This window comes from Bombina bombina, unplaced genomic scaffold, assembly GCF_027579735.1.
Source record: "Bombina bombina isolate aBomBom1 unplaced genomic scaffold, aBomBom1.pri scaffold_279, whole genome shotgun sequence".
Taxonomy (NCBI): domain Eukaryota; kingdom Metazoa; phylum Chordata; class Amphibia; order Anura; family Bombinatoridae; genus Bombina; species Bombina bombina.
Genome location: NW_026512275.1, coordinates 750051 through 769725, shown reverse-complemented (window position 1 = coordinate 769725; position 19675 = coordinate 750051). Strand labels below are relative to the sequence as shown.

The 19675-nt window shown below is 39.9% G+C and overlaps 1 protein-coding gene across 1 annotated transcript in view; it reads right to left on the bottom strand.

The window, feature by feature from the left end:
- LOC128644201 (DNA replication complex GINS protein PSF1) overlaps positions 1 to 19273 on the bottom strand; it is a 58277-nt gene extending 39004 nt beyond the window's left edge. Inside the window, exon 1 of the mRNA XM_053696899.1 lies at positions 19127 to 19273. Coding sequence (XP_053552874.1) covers positions 19127 to 19201 — 75 coding nt within the window. The 5' untranslated portion in view covers positions 19202 to 19273. The remainder of the gene's footprint in view (positions 1 to 19126) is intronic.
- Positions 19274 to 19675: the final 402 nt, after the last annotated feature.

Sequence of the window (19675 nt, the reverse complement as noted above, 5' to 3'; positions counted from 1 at the left end):
AAAAAAACTAAAATTTATGCTTACCTGATAAAAATTTTTTCTTTCTTGACACAGTGAGTCCACGGATCATCATCAATTACTGTTGTGAATATCACTCCTGGCCAGCAGAAGGAAGCAAAGAGCACCACAGCAAAGCTGTCAAGTATCACTTCCCTTCCCACAAACCCCATTCATTCGACCAAGGAAAAAGGAGAAAAAGGAAATAACACAAAGTGCAGAGATGCCTGAGGTTAATATACCAAAAAACAGTCTGAAAAAACAGGGCGGGCCGTGGACTCACCGTGTCCAGAAATAAATTTATCAGGTAAGCATAAATTTTGCTTTCTTTCTAATGACATAGTGAGTCCACGGATCATCAATTACTGTTGGGAATCAATAACCAAGCTAGAGGACACATAATTAGGAAGGGACAAGACCGGTAACCTAAACAGAAGGCACCACTGCTTGAACCTTTCTCCCAAAGAAAGCCTCAGCAGAAGCAAAAGTATCAAATTTAGAAAATTTAGAAAAAGTATGCAGAGAGGACAAAGTTGCAGCCTTGCAAATTTGTTCAACAGGAGCTTCATGTTTGAAAGCCCAGGAAGAAGAAACAGGCCTCATGGAATGAGCGTGATTCTCTCAGGAGGCTGATGTCCAGCAGTCTCATATGCCAAACAAATTATACTCTTCAGCGAAAGAGAAGTAGCCGTAGCTTTCTGACCCTTGTGTTTCCCAGAGAAACAGACAAAGCAGAAGACTGGCAGAAGTCCTTAGTCGCCTGCAAGTAGAATTTCAGCGCACGCACCACATCTAGGTTGTGCAGCAAACGCTCCTTATGAGAAGGATTAGGACACAAAGAAGGAACAACAATTTCCCGATTAATATCCCTATCTGAAACAACTTTAGGAAGGAAACCTAACTTAGTACGCAGAACCACCTTATCAGAATGAAAGATAAGATAAGGAGAATCAAACTGCAATGCCGAGAGTTCAGATACTCTCCTAGCAGAAGAAATGGCAACAAGAAACAAAACATCTTAATATCTAAAGGAATGTATAGGCTCAAACGGAGCCTGCTGTAAAACTTTAAGAACAAGGTTAAGACCCTATGGGGGAGTAACAGGTTTAAACACAGGCCTGATAAAAAGATTGCACGTCTGCCACACGCTTATGCAACTAAATAGACAACGCAGAAATCTGACACTTCAGAGTACTTGCCGACAAACCCTTCTCCAGACCCTCCTGGAGAAAGGACAAAATACTAGGAATCATGACTCTACTCCAAGAGTAGCCTCTGGATTCACACCAATACAGATATTTACGCCATATCTTATGGTAAATCCGTCTCGTCACGAGCCTGGATCAAGGTCTCAATGACCGACTCTGAGAACCCGCGCTTAGATAAAATGAAGCGTATAATCTCCAAGAAGTCAGCTTCAGGGAAACTAGATTTGGATGAAGGAAGAGACCTTGAAGTAGAAGGTCCTTCCTCAGAGGAAGTCTCCAAGGTGGAAAAGATGACATTTCCACTAGGTCTGCATACCAGATCCTGCGAGGCCACGCCGGTGCAATGAGAATCACCAACGCGCTCTCCTGCTTGAACCGAGCAATGACTCGTGGAAGTAAAGCGAACGTGGGAAACAGGTATGCTAGACTGAAAATCCAAGGGACCGTCAGGGCATCTATCAGAGCTGCCTGAGGATCCCTTAACCTCAAACGGTACCTCGGAAGCTTGGCATTCTGCCGCGATGCCATGAGATCCAACTCCGGCCGCCAACATTTGAGGGTCAAACTGGAGAACACCTCCGGATGGAGCGCCCACTCCCCGGGATGAAAAGTCTGTCGGCTCAGAAAATCTGCTTCCCAATTGTCCACTCCTGGAATGTGGATCACCAACAGACAGCAATTGTCGGTCTCTGCCCACTGAATAATTTGGGCCACCTCTGTCATGGCCAAGGAACTCAGAGTTCCTCCCTGGTGGTTGATGTACGCCACCAATGTTTTGTTGTCTGACTGGAACCTAATAAACCGAGCTAAAGCTAACTGAGGCCAGGCCGGTAGAGCATTGAAGATCACACTTAGCTCTAGGATGTTTATGGGTAGAACTGTTTCCTCCCGAGTCCAGACCCTGAGCCTTCAACGAGCCCTAGACTGCTCCCCAACCCAGCAGACTGGCATCCGTTGTCACAATCACCCAAGAAGGTCTGCAAAAGCAAGTTTCCTGGGAGAGGTGTTCCCGAGACAATCACCACATAAGAGAGTCTCTTGTCGCCTGATCCAGATCTATTCGCGGAGACAGATCCGCATAGTCCCCGTTCCATTGTCCTAGCATACATAACTGCAGAGCTCTGAGATGGAACCGAGCAAACAGTATGATGTGCATGGAAGCTACCATCAGACCAATAACCATTACATTGAGCCACTGACAGTCTGAGAGGACTGAAGGGCCAGGCAAGAGTTGAAAATCTTGGATTTTCTGACCTCTGTCAGAAATATGTTCATCGATAGGGAATCTATTATGGTCCCCAAGAACACTACCCTTGTAGCTGGAACCAGAGAACTTTTTCCCAGATTCACCTTCCATCCGTGGGAGCGAAGACAAGACAACAAGATCTCTGTATGAGAGAGTTTGCTTGTTGAAAAGACTGTGCCTAAACCAGAATGTCGTCCAGATATGGCGCCACTGCAATGCCCCGAGACAAGATGACTGCCAAAAGAGCCCCAGAACCTTTGAGAAAATTCTGGGGGCTGTGGCCAGGCCGAATGGACGAGCCACAAACTGAAAATGATTGTCCAAGAATGTGAATCTCAGAAACTTGTGATGATCCTTGTGAATGGGAACATGAAGGTAGGCATCCTTTAGGTCTATGGTTGTCATGAACTGACCCTCTTGGACCAAGAGAAGAATGGAACGTATTGTTTCCATCTTGGAGGACAGTACTCTGAGGCAATTGTTTTCAGGTCTAAAATTGGTCTGAAAGTTCCCTCTTTCTTGGGAACCACGAACAGATTTGAGTAGAATCCCAGACCCTGTTCCTGCGGAGGAACTGGAACAATTACTCCCAGGCGGAAAGATCCTTGAAACAATTTAAGAACGCCTCTCTCTTTATCTGGTCTACAGATAATCTTGAGAGAAGAAACCTGCCTCTGGGAGGGAAAGTCTTGAATTATTTTTTGTACCCCTGGGATTCGATGTCCACCGCACAGGGATCTGGAACATCTCATATCCAGGCTTGAGTGAATTAAGTCTGCCGCCTACTGCACCCGCTCCCGGATCGGGGGCCCACCCTTCATGCTGACTTGGAATCAGCTGCTGGCTTCTTAGACCGCTTCCCCTTGTTCCAAGACTGACCAGGCTTCCAGGAAGACTTGGATTGTTCCTGCTTGGAGGAGGGAGGGGAGGGTTTACCTCTAAAGTTACGAAAGGAACAAAAATTACTCTGACGTCCTTTCTGCTCATTCTTATCCTGAGGGAGAAAAGATCCCTTTCCTCCTGTAATATCAGAAATTATTTAAGCCAAGCTAGGCCCAAACAAGGCCTTCCCCTTGTAAGGGATCGCCAAGAGCTTGGACTTAGATGAAACATCCACAGACCAGGACTTCAACCATAAGGCTCTGCGAGCTAGTACAGCAAAAACAGACATTTTTGCTCCCAACTTAATGACTTGTAAAGAAGCATACGTGATAAAGGAATTGGCTAACTTAAGAGCCTTAATCCTGTCCTGGATCTCCTCAAGAGGAGTATCTGTCTGAATAGAATTAGACTTTAGCAATGCCTCAAACTTCTTATCCATTGGATACTTAAAAGAACTATCCTCTATGGTAATAGTGGTCCTCTTAGCCAAAGTAAAGATCGCCCCTTCCACCTTAGGAACCGTTTGCCACGACTCTTTAATGGAGTCAGCTATTGGAAACATTTTCTTGAAACTTGGAGATAGAGAAAAAGGAATTCTAGGCCTCTCCCACTCCCGTGCAATAATCTCTGTAGCACGGTCTGGTACAGGGAATACCTCCACCGTGGAGGTAACATCAAAGTACATGTTCAGTTTACTAGACTTCTTAGGGCTGACCACGACTGTCGCATTGGAGACGTCCAAGGTAGCCAAAACTTTAATAGACGGAGGTGTTCCAGCTTAAACCGGAAGGATACCAATTCAGCATCAGAAGAAGGAATTACACTGTCAAGAGTCTGAGATTTTACCCTCAGACGCTACCGAAGTGTCTTACTCTTTGAAATTCTGAGGGAGCACCCTGAGTAGCCACCACTGGATCAGAAACCTTACTCACTGACTCTTTAAACTTCCTCTTGCGCTTTCCCTGCAGCATGGGAAAAGCAGACAGCGCTTCAGATACCTGGGCAGCTATGTCTTGCAAAGAAACTCCTACCGGAGCGTGTGAGGAACCGCAGGGCACTGCATGTGTAGACAAAAAAAAAAAAGGATTGGGATGCTTGAGGAGAAAGCTGCGGCATATCTGACACAGGATTTGACATCTGAACTGCATCCACCTTAGCTAATGATGGCTCATGATCAAAAAGTATCTTCCTGTAACACAAGGTTCTCTCAAACATGAGGAGCAAAAAGGTACTGGGGGTTCTACCTGGGAGTCAAAGCATAAACTACATGTAACAGATTGCAAAGCTTCTTGATCCATTATTGTTCCACAAGAAAGTTAAGACAAAAATAAAACACACTGTTTGTCACTTTAAATTAATACCAGAAAAAAAATAAAATGATACTGCACCTTTAAATTGTTAAAAACTAAAACAGAGCAGAGATGTTACCAACCCCAGGCAACCATCTACACTTCAGCTTGCTGAGGTGCCTACCTGTCCTGCTGACTGCGGAGAATAGTCTTACAGAAAACAATCCGGTTGTGACTCCGGAACTGCGAAATAAGACTCGCGCTTATCCTGTCGGCTGAGAGACTTTCTAACTATAGCCGAGAACCGCTACAAACAATAGCGTCACAGCACCAGAACTCAAAGGAAGTGAGTCCGGAAACGCACGAAACTGACGGTCGCCCAACTCTCCCAACTTAATGTGCAAAGCCGATAATCAGTATCCCATAAAGGCACATCTCACACACACAGTCCTAAGACCAGGTCTAATCCGGATACAGGACACATACTGAGCCACCAATAAAGTAAAAAAAAAAAAAAAAAAGACTCTCCATCGTCCACAGTGCCTGCTATCTGCCTGTAATTAACCCTCAATAGGGTCAATGATACCTTTTAACGTCCCCAAACAGTCTTTAAACTGTAGAAGTGCCAGATTTTTCCTAATAAAGAAAAAATATACTTGGCACTTACCTGAGTGACAATCTGTCCTGCTCACCCGGTTTGAGAGGGTTCCATCCCTCACATGGACCTGTGGAAAAAAGGAAAGAACCAAGTAAGCTTACTCAGGCTCTCTTTCTAATTAGGGCAGCAAAACGGTTTGAGAAAGCGCAGAGGGGATTGTACCCCACAAGTTCCCAATTGCTTAAAAGCCACCACTGTCCTACTGAAGAGACTGACGTGGGATACAGCTAGACCCAAGAAAAGATCAGAGCAAATCTACTCTGCTTTAAAATAATAAAATCTTGATTGAAGAAAGTTCATATCAGACACCGAAAACTTCCCCTCCTCCTTGCACTGCAGGCAAAGAGAATGGCTGGGGTTTGTGGGAAGGGAAGTGATACTTGACAGCTTTGCTGGGGTGTCCTTTGCCTCCTCCTGCTGGCCAGGAGTGATATTCCCAACAGTAATTGATGATGATCTGTGGACTCACTGTCATTAAAAAGAAATTTAAACCAATGCAAGAGGAAAGAAGGGGAGTGTTATACTGCAAAGAGCTGTAACCAGAGCTGATAAGTGTATGTATATGTACACACACACGTGCAGTATTGGGACTGATATACTGTCTTACTAAAGGGGTAAAAGTGGTTACTCCCAACTTGGTGTTTGGTTACCAGAACCTGTAATTTCGATCAGAAGGACTTTGGCTCACACTTAAAGTCGCTAAAAGAGAATAATATTTAGCCTTAAGCCTGCCAACCATTGGTTACATCACTAAGACCCTGTCTGTTAATCAGAGTTAACAAAATATAAGCAGGACTCACATTTTTCTTTTTTTCTTAAGAAAGCATAACCTTAATGATGTTAAAAATAAGGATCTGCTTATTGCCTTGGGTATATTAGCCAACAGATACGGTCTGTAACTCTACAATTATCCATCGGCTATATTGAATAAGTGATTATTAAGCATTCTGTTCACAGGTAAATGGAGTCTAAAATTGTTTTGGCTAAATATATTACGAATACTTTAACAATTTGTTAACAAAAAAGGTCTATTTTAAAGTTCTGTCTATTAGGAGTATTATACAATATAACTCTATACATGTCAAGGTTATTCTGTGAGTTAGAATATAGAACTTGGTTAGAGATATAGATATATACACAAACATACATACATATACACACACACATATATATATATATACATAGCCCTCAGTTTATGCCGGGGTTAGGTTCCAGAAGGAATGGTTGTAAATCGAAACCCAGTTTATAATGTAAGTCAATGGGAAGTGAGGGAGTTAGATTCCAGGCCCCTCTCAAAAGTGTCATAAGTAACACCTAATACATTATTTTTAAAGCTTTGAAATAAAGACTTTAAATGCTAAACAGCATTATAAACCTAACTAAATAATCACACAACAGACTATCAAACTAAGTTTAGTGAACAAAAACATTTGCTAATAATCACACAACAGACTATCATCAAACTAAGTTTAATGAACAAAAACTTTTTTTACTTGCATTTTTCTGCAAACAGTTCTCTGCATTGTTAGCATGTTAGATAATATTGGGACCTATTCTATGCATTTCAATCTGGAGTGATTAATAGGCAGTTAGGCACCCTCACCTCAAGCAGCTGGACAAGAAGAGGCTGCTAGATCTTGTTGCTTGAAAGCTGCTCGATAGCTAAGGTCTGTTCTGTGTACACAGATTAATTTCAGTCTGGTAAGTTGCATTACATTGCTGCAACACAAGCAGACAGTTCCACCTACTGGCTATTTTAATTAGTGCACTGCTTTTCAATAGCACTCACAGGTTGTTATTCTGAAACGGTGCAAATTTAACCGGCGTAAACCGAGGGCCACCTGTATATTTATTCTCATTTAATGCTGTGTTTATGCCTCTCCTGATCTGGGTTTGAATTTAGCCTGTACTTGATTGCCTTCCTTGTAGGGCTTTTCTCCTACACTTTTTTTCCCCCTTTTTCTTTTCTACTTTATCCGCACTCCCCCCACCACCACCACTTGCAACACTTTAGGAATGTAATTATTCCCTCTTACTTTTTATGATACTATGTGTCAAATTTAGACACCTTACTTTAATTCACCTATGGAAAGATATTAGTCACCCAAAGCACCAGCAATACCAGCCAAAAGCAAGGATAGGAAAGCCAGGAATAGTGTTGAATCTAGCTCTGATGCTAAGATGGAGGTTAATAATATCAATGTTAGTAACTCTGACATAGCCGAGATTTCAAAGCAAGTGGCGCTGGTACTGCTCCATCAATTTGATCAAATCAAAAACAAGCCGTCTTCTAGATCTGTTGAGATGAAACATTTTACTTCTAGGTTATCGAAGGTAGAGACTAGAAATTCAGATATTGAGGACGCCTCTATTAAGCGAGACCAACTTATAGAAGAACATACCAGTAAAATACTTGAGCTCAGTAATAAACTTGAGGACTTAGAAGACAGGTCACGCCAGAACAATCTAAGAGAGGCTGGTCTTCCAGAGAGCACTGCTTACCGAGATCTGATATATTTTGCCTCCGTAGTTTTGCCCCAATTACTTGGTATTAATCTACATGAACATATAATTTATGTGGAAAGAGCTCACAGGATTGGTACCCTGAAAAATATACCCGAGAATAGTCTCCAAATGAGACCTATTATGATTAAATACTTAAAAGGGACACTGAACCCAAATTTTTTCTTTTATGATTCAGATAGAGCATGCAATTTTAAGCAACTTTCTAATTTACTCCTATTATCATTTTTATCTTCGTTGTCTTGCTATCTTTATTTAAAAAAGACATCTAAGCTTTTTTTGGTTCAGTACTCTAGACAGCACTTTATTGGTGGATGAATTTATCCACCAATCAGCAAGGACAACCCAGGTTGTTCACCAAAAATGGGCCGGCATCTAAACTTCATATTCTTGCATTTCAAATAAAGATACCAAGAGAATGAAGAAAATGTGATAATAGGAGTAAATTAGAAAGTTGCTTAAAATTTCATGATCTATCTGAATCACGAAAGAAAAAAAATTTGGGTTCAGTGTCCCTTTAAACGTCCAGGATAAAATTAAAATCCTGAGAGCATATAGGACAATGCAAAATGTAGAAGTTGATCACAATAAAATACTTCTGTTCCAGGATTTCTCAGCGCAGACAGCGTTAAAGCATAAAGAAATGGCCCCTCACTGTACTATACTGATTAATTTAGGACTCTCTGTAAGACTGATCTACCCGGCTTAAATTAAAGTTTATCTTGAAAATGAAATAATCACCCTAGGAACCCCTCAAAACGCAATGAAATTAAATGATAAATATAAGTCTGATGATAGGTGACTTGAATTTTTCTCTTTTGTAAATTCCTTATATTCAGATTGATCTATATAATGTTTAATATGACCGATTTCAACTGTCTTTATATTTTTTTCTTCTTTGTTTCTGTTATCCGGGGCGTGAGGCTAGGGGTTTTTCTCCCCTTCCCGCCTCACTTAATTTTCCCCCCTCCGTTTCTTTTTGCATACATATCGGGTTAATAAACTGAAATGACCAAGCTAAAAATTATTTTCTGGAACGTAGGGAGTATTACGAATCCAATGAAAAGGAAACAGATCCTATGCCAGCTTAAAAAAAGTAGGGCAGATATAGCATTTTTGCAAAAAAAAAAAAAAGTTTTGGGAAATGGCAAAAGCCATCAGAGGGGGAATTAAAAACTATACTGTTAGACTAAGGAAAAGATGATATACTAAGGAAGTCGAACTTTCGAACTTCTTAAGAATAAATACCTACTTAACCTCTCCCAACCAGCTAAATTGGAACCAGTATATCAAGGCTAAGCAGGAATGGGAAATTATCAATACACAGAAATACTCAATTAAGGAGCTTAGATCAAGAGCTAAATTCTAGGTACTGTAACAAGATTGTGAAATTCCTAGCTAAATGTGTTAAACTACAGGACTCCTACAAGCACATTAAAGCGATCAACAAGGATGGAGTTAGAATAACCAATACGGATTTATTTTTTATTTATTTTTTAATTACTTTAAACAACTGTATTATGCCTCAGAAATAAACTCTAATAATAAACATACGTTCTGGCAGAGAATCTCTCTGCCTACCTTGACCTCTGAAGCTCTAGATATATTAAACTTAGAACAAGAAATTCACCAGGCAATAGACTAAACACTAGATAAAGCCCCGAGCCCTGATGCCTGGTGAGTTATATAATATCTTAAAAACTAAAATAACTCCAACCCTTTTGAATCTCTTTAATGACTACTTCTCTGATGGAAAGATCCCATCCCCTTATTTCTCTGCCTTTACGATTACGCTTATACCTACAAAGACAAACATCCAGAGCTAAAGGATTCGTATTGTCCAATTTCCTTACTAAATACAGACTATAACATTTTGACGGCCATTTTAGCACACAGACTCAAAAGGACTATTGACCCTCTAATACATCTGGACCAAGTTGGCTTTATGACACAAAGAAATCCCTCTGCCAATATCTGTAAAATTCTCTTATTAGACTCAAATGTTTTATTTATTAACTCTTTATTCAGGAAAAGGTTACATTACATGAGAAAAATACAATATTTCAAAAATGGACAAGGCTCTCACTCAAATGTTTCATTTTATTTTTGTTTTTATTTATCATTTTTCATTTTATTTTTTTTTTATTTTTTTTTTTATTGAGGTTCTGAATAAGGCATACATGAAATATGAAAAACAAAACACAATGATAATGGAATGTAGGGAACATATAGTACAATGAAGTATATTCCTAGAAAATAAATACAAGAGCATATTGTGTTAGTATAATGTCTAATATTCCATGTGCTCCCTAAATGCTTTAGGAGGCCATAGTTATAAACACATAACCATAGAGAGGGGGCTATTTCTAGTGGAGACCACTTTTGGATCTCTAAATGAGAACCTCTTTTTTTTCTTTATAACTCAACAATCTAGGTTTATTTGAACAAACTGTGAGAATGAAAATAGCTAAATTAAAACTATCGTTCTACTGTGATAATATAGTTAGGTTGCGGCATGGGCGAGATGAGCCGCGTAGTTAGCCCTCCTAAATTAGGAGGTATATTGTGGTGGTGGGGGGGGGGGGGGTGGTAGGTTAAGTACGATGAATATATAGCGTAGGAAACTTTTAAAAAGTAGGGTATCAACTATAGGTAAATAAGTCAGACCTCAAGATGGTTACTATGGGAACAGTAATTAAATGCTAAGATTGTGTGTGCATAATAAACCCTCTCAAAGCTCCTAATAAGATAAATAGGGTACAGGATTGAAACCCAAAGCAACTAACCTAGTGTAGCGGTATAAGGTGACAAGAGATAACATATTAACAATATATTTTAAACCTAGCAAGATTTACAGAAATACAGAGGCTCGTTAAACACTTCAGATAGATATCAAGGCTAATAGAAATTAATCTGGTAGAGAGTCCCATAAAACAATTGGTATATCCTGCATTTCAGATCAATTATTCCCTAAGGAAACATTGGATACCTTTTGGGTTTAGCTATTTGTTTAAAAGTTGCTCAGGGAAATATAATAAGACACACAGCAAATGTGAAAGGTAGGGAGACCAGAGTTGAGAATATCAGTATGGGTCCAGCCCATCAATGTAACATGGTAAATATTAAACTGCAATACTACACGTCACCCCATAACAATAGTAACCACATCATCATGTTAATAGGATTGTGCACTTTATCTTGCAGTAAAAACAAAAAATAACCGTAAAAATTTGGCTTCAAGAACAAACAGAAAGCGTAGTCATAGTAAATTTAAATTAAACTGAAACACACTTTCAACTGTAGCTGCTAGCAACCCAGTAACCCAACATTTCTTTAGTTTGCGTATTACTGCAATATAAGGGTTCCTCAGTAAAAGCTAAACTGCACCATCTCGGCCGCCGACGGCACAGCAAAACTGAATTATAGTTCAGAAACCCCTATTCAGCAAGACTATAAGGCAAATCTAGAATTCAAATTGGATGGCTTAAAGTAACGACCTAATGGTTAGTGACTGTTTACCTGTATAGGGAGTGTGATCCCCAGTAAGATCCTTACTAGTTTTACTTTAAACTATAAACTAGCCTGTTGGATCTGTTAGGAGTAAGCTACTCGTCATAATCTAACGATAGAAGTAGGATCTCAATGCAGACTTTTTCAAGGCATTATGGCTCACATATAAAGGTGTACGTATTAACTTCAAAAGTCAAATTCCCTCCAACATGTACCCACCATCACATATACAAACAAAATAGTAAAAACAGGATAAGTACTCCCAACATTCCAACAACAAAGCTTTCTAACAGCCATGCAGTATTTTTAGTGAGAAAGTTCTACTGTAGTTACTCAGACATATACAGTTCTAGCTTGCTTTACTTGCTTTAAGGTGGGACAAGAGCAGTCAGCAGCAAATAGCTCATGTAGTGTGGGGGGCACGTTGAAAGCATAAAAAAAAATAAAAAAAAATAAATAAAAAAAAAGGGCATGGATAGTAGATGAATAAATCATAAGTAAATCTGGCAGCCCTATTATCCTTTAGTGCCAAAAATAATATGTTATCAGCAAGTGTCTTGTATTCAGATGCGGTAGGGGAAGGCCTAAGGAAAGCAGTTCAGTTATATTTAAACAAGTCTCAGTGCAACCAGACAAGGCAGCATGGAATAGTGTAACTTCTCCTATCCTATACCTCTCCTATGTGTAGCCACCATAGCTCTAGGGCACGGTTCCGGTAAGAAGGATAATGAAGAGCACATGTGGCAAGAGAAGTACATAATCCTCAACATGAACCCATAGCCTTTATACGAGTCCAGCCTGTATACGACACGAGGCCCACTCTTGACTGCCCACATATCTGTACATGGGAAAACCTCTGTGAGCCATAAGGATGCTTGCACTTGTGGCCATGTCTCTCCTTGGCCCCTAGGTTCCTGCGCTGCATCTGCTGGGCTAACTGTGGGAGCCGGCTGAGTCGCAATAGCGACCATTTCCATGCTGCGCAATGGGTTTGCTCTGTGTAGGGCCGCTCCTACAATGGCGATGTCTTCATCCGCCGCAACAGGCTCCGGAGGGCCGCCCTCCACATCTCCCCCGAGAGTAATTTCAGGCTGCGTATCTGATTTAGAGGTGTCAGGGTCCTCCGGTTTAGATGCCTCATACAGTAAGTTTTTCAAGTGCGGCGTGGTGTTCCATCAATATGTAGCGTAGCGCTTCCAAAAACTGATTAACAGCTGTCATGTTGGTTTTAGTTGTCAAGCTTCGGTAACCAGAGTTATCTCACACTAAAAGCTTGATATGAATCCCAGAAGTCATTAAAGAGCTCCATAGAGTATAATTGAGTCAGAAACATAGTCCAAAATCCCCTATAGAATCATAAGTACAGGAGCAATATGAAAATGCGTCCATTCCTGTGTGCTGCTGGCTCCGCCCCCCTCTCACTCAAATTTTAACAAATGGAATAAGACAAATTATGAATGACCTTGCTATTCTCTCTGTTGACGCTCAAAAAGCATTTGACAATTACATGGGATCAACTATTCTTTACTATGAGTCAATATGGGTTTACAGATCTTTTTTTTTTTAATTAACTTTTTATTGAGGAAGAAAAGACATACTGTTACAGACAAGATAAACAAAAATACAGAAGGTTTCACATAAGTTGACAATGAAGTAAAGATCGCATCATGATTAAACTACACATGCCAGTCTTATAGGACAGATTTTTCTGCTCCTCATTTTGTTTTTTAAGGTTTCACTGTGTCAACTATGACAGCCAGATCCACTGGTGGGATCATACTTTGAGGTTCAAGGAAGACACAAAGATTACTTACAATTAGCATCAGACAAAAACTAGTAAAATGTATTATGTCCAGACAATTTTAACAGGAAAAAAAAACTTTAAGGACAATAGTAAAACTGTGAGGTCTGAGCCATCTTCTTATAGCCTGACAAGCATAATGAAATTGCGGGAATATACAATCTGTAATTACCAAGATACATAAGAATAAACCCAGTAATAATTTCCATAAAAGGGCCCGGAGAGCCTTTTTACATTGATCTGAGGACAAAATGCAGAGGATAAGCTATTTATCCCTTACCGCACAAAAGGGATGGGGGAGGTATCCCCCTCCTCTGGCAATGTACACATCTCCGCAGCTATATATTTTATATAGTATCTCTTCATAAGTATAGCACATAAATGAAATAAGTACCTCTTTTTTTTTTGTAAGAATATATCCAGAGGGGATTATAATATTGTCAAGTAAACTAGCTCATTGCAAAATAAATATGTCAGGAAGTGTTAGAAATCGGTGTAATTCATTTGCTGTGAGTCACACGTAGTAGGAAAGGATTCTGTAAAAGTGCAAAAAATTATTAATAGCGATTTATACAATATAGCTATAAAGCAAGGTGGTATCCCACACAGATGCACATGTAAATCATAAACATGGGCTGGGGACTATTAGGGGTCTACCTGCATAAATAAAAAAGGGCCCTGGAGCCAGTCTCTAAGCCGAAATATCACAAGTGGCAGAAAAGTCTAAACTTGCTCAATAGTAGATTACCTCCTTATAGAAATTGTCCCAGTAATCTGGGCGGCATAGAAACGCTCAAGGCAGAATATGAGAAATCATGGAATTGACGTAAACATGCTGGTAGAGCAAAGGTGTATGTGAGATATCAGTGTGAAAATGTAGTTAGCACCTGCTTAAACTCTTAAAGTAATAGATTTTAGCTGGATGATAGGAGCTAAACACTTATTGGAATGATGGCTAGTACTCAAAGGGTAAACATAGGTAGTTGTAATGTAACATAATAAATAAGTTGTTAGCTGGTATGCTACAAAGGAACAAGAAGCTCACAAGAGATAGGCCTATGACATACTTAGCAATTATTAGTACAGTGCCATACGTATAGTATTTATAAATGTATTCCATGTATCTAGGAAAGCTTGAAAATGCTAGCTATGCGGATACCATGCACCATACGCATATGCATACATAGGAACATAGGGAAAACTTAACATCCAGTTCTAGTGCTATATGATAACAGGAGGAGGGAATTTTCATAAATGACAATGAGACTGAAAAAGCTATTCTTACCATTTTCCCCTTAGATTTAGCTACCTTAATAATGGGTGTTTCCTTGTCATGTTATCCAATACTGAGGTTGCAAGACTAAATCAGCCCAAGGGCTTCATAAAAACATTATATAACGTTCAGTAACTTGACTCTAGTAAGTTGTAAGATTAAAATCACCGGACATCAACAGAGTCTTAATGTCCTGTAAACTCAAACCCACATCCAGTGTCTCTCTTCAGCCCACTTCCACACAGCCTGTTAAGGCACTTTCAATCGAAGCTATTCTCCTATGGAAGAGCCCGTGCAAGACCCAAAATGGCTGACCTGCGCTGAATCCCGGCGCAGGGCAGCGCCAAATGCTTCTCTCCTGCAAACCCCCAGTATGTTGTGGCCTCTTGGACTCCACTGTGCAAGCCTCAAAAACAGGGGATCCAGCAGTCATGGGACAGGTAACTATGCCCTCAATAGATGACTTACGCCCGGGAGACCTAGCCGTGGGCATGTTCATCAGTCTCTCCTCACTCGGGAAGCAGATCTCCACCCCCTCTTTCTGCACCGGAGGGCCGGCCACATCCCCCTGCGCAGTGACCAGGGCTAAATGAAAGGGTCTCTCAGCACAAGTTAGCATGGGACGGGTAAATCTGTTCTCACTGGGCAGCAAGTATAGGTTAGGGTGCGTGTCCCTACATTTGTCAATGGATTCCATAAGTTCCGCTGCTTCAAGCACAGAAATAGTTCCCACTATTGTTTCAGAATGGAGAATAAACTGAGAGTGGTCAAATTTGCTTGTCCCCAAGAGGGTCACATCTTTACTCACTTTTGGCGTCTGACTGAAAATACACGGCATATTCTCTTGTTGTCTGACAGGGCCCACCTCCCCTGCTGGTGCTGCCATAGCAGTATGGTCTTGAACATCAACAGACTGCATTTTCATTAAAAGACTATCAAATCTGGTCAGCATTATAGTCTCAAACTTAAACAAGGCTTGTACTGCGTTATATAAATACTTCATCCTGAAAAAGAAATGGCTCTGAATGATGCAGGTGGCAGCGCTGCATAGGGGCTAGCGTCTCTCAGGCAGCAGATCCGGTGACCGTTTCTTAGCTGTTGATGGTCTTTATGGCCCTTGTGTCTCCTGGCTGATGTCGCTTACCCTCTGGTGATGAGGGGTCAATTGCGGTAAGGAGTCACGTCCGCTCTGACGATCCCGGCCTGAAGGCCTAATATGCTGGAGTGTTACCGGAACCCCCCGGTTTCCATAAATCTAGCACTCTGCGGGCTCACCAATGATAGCCTGACTGGTCTCAGCTGCAAAGGTGGTCTGGGATAATTTTGTATGCAATAATAATGTTTTTTAGCTCATTTATGTACAATTATGGCAAGAGCTCTGATCAAACATGTCTGCTCTGGAAGCTAGTTAGCTCCGCCCCCTACAGATCAATTTTTAAACTGCAATAGGTCTATATATGCAAAAGTTTCCTCTGCAATATTTATAAATTGATCTCTCAAAGATTCTTTTCCCATGGCCAAGGGGATGCATCAGGGTTGCCCGATCTCCCTGCTACTCTTCAATCTGGCTATTAAACCTTTGGCTATAGCTCTTAGGAGGGAACTAAACGGGATACCTTTTGGAGGTAAATTACTTAAGTTGCTGTTATACGCAGATGATCTGCTTTAATTTCTTAATAATACGCAAATAGAAATTCTCCTGATTTTAAACTTAGTTTCAGAACATGGCTCATTTTCCGGGTCAATGCCTCTAAATCAGAAATACTATGGATTAAGAGATCAACACATGATAGTACTCCTCTCCCTTTTAAAAGTGCTGTAGAATATATTATGTATCTTGGGATAAAAATTGATATAAACCCTGCAAGTTGGTACAAACTAAATTATCCCCCCTTATTGGTGAAAATTAAGCAAGATTTAACGAATTGGGTTAATCTACCCCTATCAATTACTGCAAAATTAAATTTAATCAAAATGATTGTCTTACCTAAGATTTTATACCTAATGCAGAATATTCCTATTCTAACTAATCTTGATAATTCTTTTAGAATATTTCTTTGGGGGACTGGCAGAAGACGTATTGCTTTGGAAAAACTATCCCAACTCAGACAGTTTGGGGGACTAGCGCTCCCTGTATTACCCATCTATAATAGTATTTGCTTAGCTAAAGTAGTAATGGATTGGCTTATTGGAGGGGACTACATTGCATATTTGGAAGTTGAACAAAAATTGGTATATCCTTTCTCCTTACCTGCCCTACTACATTGTCCCAATAAGTTTATTCCCAATAAAATCAAGAAAAAGTCTACTATACACCATACTATTAAAGCTTGGCAGCTAATTAGGTCTATCTTAAAAATGAACCCCTATATTTCTGATCTACTGCCAGATGTTGGTAGCCCCCGATTTATTGGGGGTCTTAAACTGTTTTCCAGATGGGCTAATGAAGGGCTGGTATACTAATGGCAATTTAATGAAAATGATTCACCCAGAGTATTTACTTTTGATACTTTAAAAGACTTATGGTCTCAGGAACGCAGATTTCTACGCCTATTTACATGTGCGTCATTGGGTTTTTTAAATCACTAAAGATAATTTTCAACAAGGTTTGGTCGCATCCAGGTATAAGAGTGGGCTTGTCTCTTTAAAATGGGAAAGCACTCTATTAACTATTGCTAAAATATGTTACTCGCCAAAACTGGTGAGCTTAAAGGGACACTCAATCAAAATTAAACTTTCATTATTCAGATAGAGCATGCCATTTTAAACAACTTTCCAATTTACTTCCATTAACAAAATGTGGACAGTCTTTTTATATTTAAACTTTTTTGAGTCACCAGCTCCTACTGAGCATGTGCAATAAAAAGTGTGTATGCATTTGTGATTGGCTGATGGCTGTCACATGGTACGTGTATGCATTTGTGATTGGCTGATGGCTGTCACATGGTACAAGGGGAGTGGAAAAATACATAACTTAAAATTGTCAGAAAAAAAATCTACTACTCATTTGAAGTTCAGACTAAGTGCTATTGCATTGTTTTGTTATCTTGCATTTGTTGATTATGCAAATCTACTGTGTTGACTGGTCCTTTAATGTTCTCAATTTATGTTTAAGATGGCAATCTGAGTTCCGACAATAGATGAGGACATGTTGAAACGTAGTATAGTGAATGTTAATAATGCCACATTATCTGCAACATGGCAGGAGTCACACTTTAAAACTAATCAACAAGGTATATACATCCCCTGCTAGATTAAATAACTGGTATCCCAACTCGCTAAATAACTGTCCCCGATGTAGTTTGCCCTGAGCTGACTTGGTCCATATGTTTTGGAGCTGCCCAAAAATATAAAAGTTCTGGCAACGTATTCAATTATGGCTAAGGAAACTGCTAAGATATAACTTCACTTTTGCTATAACACTTTTTTTTTTTCTTTTGGATAGGGGGAACAAGCAAGACAATGCTGAGTTTATTAATACAATTATTTTAAGGGGGAGGTATCTTATTCTTAGGAATTGGAAGAGTAAAAAAGAACCAACCATTAATAATCTAACATTTCTAAAGCAAACCCAATTGATAATCAAACAACTTGATAGCTCTGATACAGAATCTCAAAAACAAATTTTGTAAAAAAATGGCAGGCCTTTTTCAAACTATATGAGAGCAACTCTCAAAAACTTCTTATGACCCCTATTCAAAATCTAGGAATTTATTGTTAAACGTTACATTGCTCTATTGGTTATTTTACCTCAATTTTTTTTTTATCCCCCCACACACCCGGATTTAATTTATAAACTGTGAGCCAACTTTGACTACCTGAAAATAGTTAGCTATATGTATTTTATTTATTTTTTATGTTGATTTTCTAAATAATTTTTTAAATAAGGTCATGACATTTAAAGATTCTGTAAATCTTAGTGTTGCCCATATTTGTTACAAACTAATGTAATAAAGCTGAAATATCCCGCTCTGTTCTAGGGGAAACATTTGTCACAGCTATATCTTCTCTACTGAGATATATATTAATGTTTTAGGTTTCTGTTTCCTGATATTTATGGACACTTTCTAGGCCTGTATTTGTGTCTAGAATTGAAGACCTTAATAAAAAAAAACCAATGCACTCTACTGGGACCAAGCGGAACAACTCTGGTGAGCCAATAACAAGACAGGTGTGTGTAGTCACCAATCAGCTACCAATTGTGCTTTATTGGTCCCGAGACTACCTAGGTATGCTTTTCAACAAAGGACACAAAAATCCTTAAATATGATAATACAAGTTAAAACTCTTAAAATCGCATGCTCTGTCTGAATAGTGTAAAGATAGCTTATGTAGGGGGCGGGGGTATGTTGTCTAGCCACAAACATTTCCAGAAAAGAGACAGAAACAGATTTCAAATAAGTTATGAAATGCTTCAGTGGCGAAGGAGTTAAAGGCCTAAATATCACGAGACTGATGCAGTATTTCCAGTACACTACAAACTAATGCATATAAAAACCACATACTAATATCAACAGAAAAAGTGAAATTATGGATCACTCGCATAGATCTGACAACTGTAATGCGCTCAGATGACAGGCCAGGAGACTGCCCAGCAAGCTTTTCCAAAGGATTTATGAAGCATAAACAGAAACCAATAACAGAACAAACGTCAATGGCCCACAATGTATTAACAAGGGGACAACATTACCTGTATAATATCAGAACACCTGTATGCACACTCATAACTTGCTACTCACGTTAAACGCGGGCAGCTGCCCGTCTGAAGCACGGTGAAGCTCCCGAATCAACTCGATAGCTTTCTCACAAAACATTGCTGTAGAATCGCTTGAACGTAGTACTAAAATCAGCGGGAAATTTAGACACACACATTAGAAGGTTGGAATACGGACGCACCAGCCTCCATCTTTGAGTCTGGCACTCGCTATCTTCCCAGTATACACTGTGTCAAAAGGCATCATTTACTCAATGTAGTCACTGTTTTACGTAGATAAACTATTCTCTAGCGTGTTTGAGTTTTGGATCACGTAAAACTGATCACTATTAAATTGTCGCTAAAAATATGGCCCCTGAAAGTTTGATGCCTAATACATCATTTAAATATTAGCACACATCTACCTCTTTAATATAAAGTAAGTGCCATATATCAGCCAGCCAATCACAGAACATTGTCTGCTAGCGCTCCGATTACGGAAGCTGGGACAGGTCAACATTTTTTATGAAGCTTGTGAGCGCCCTAGAGGAACTCATGAGTGCCTGGTGTCCGCGGGGTCGCAGGTGAGTAGTGG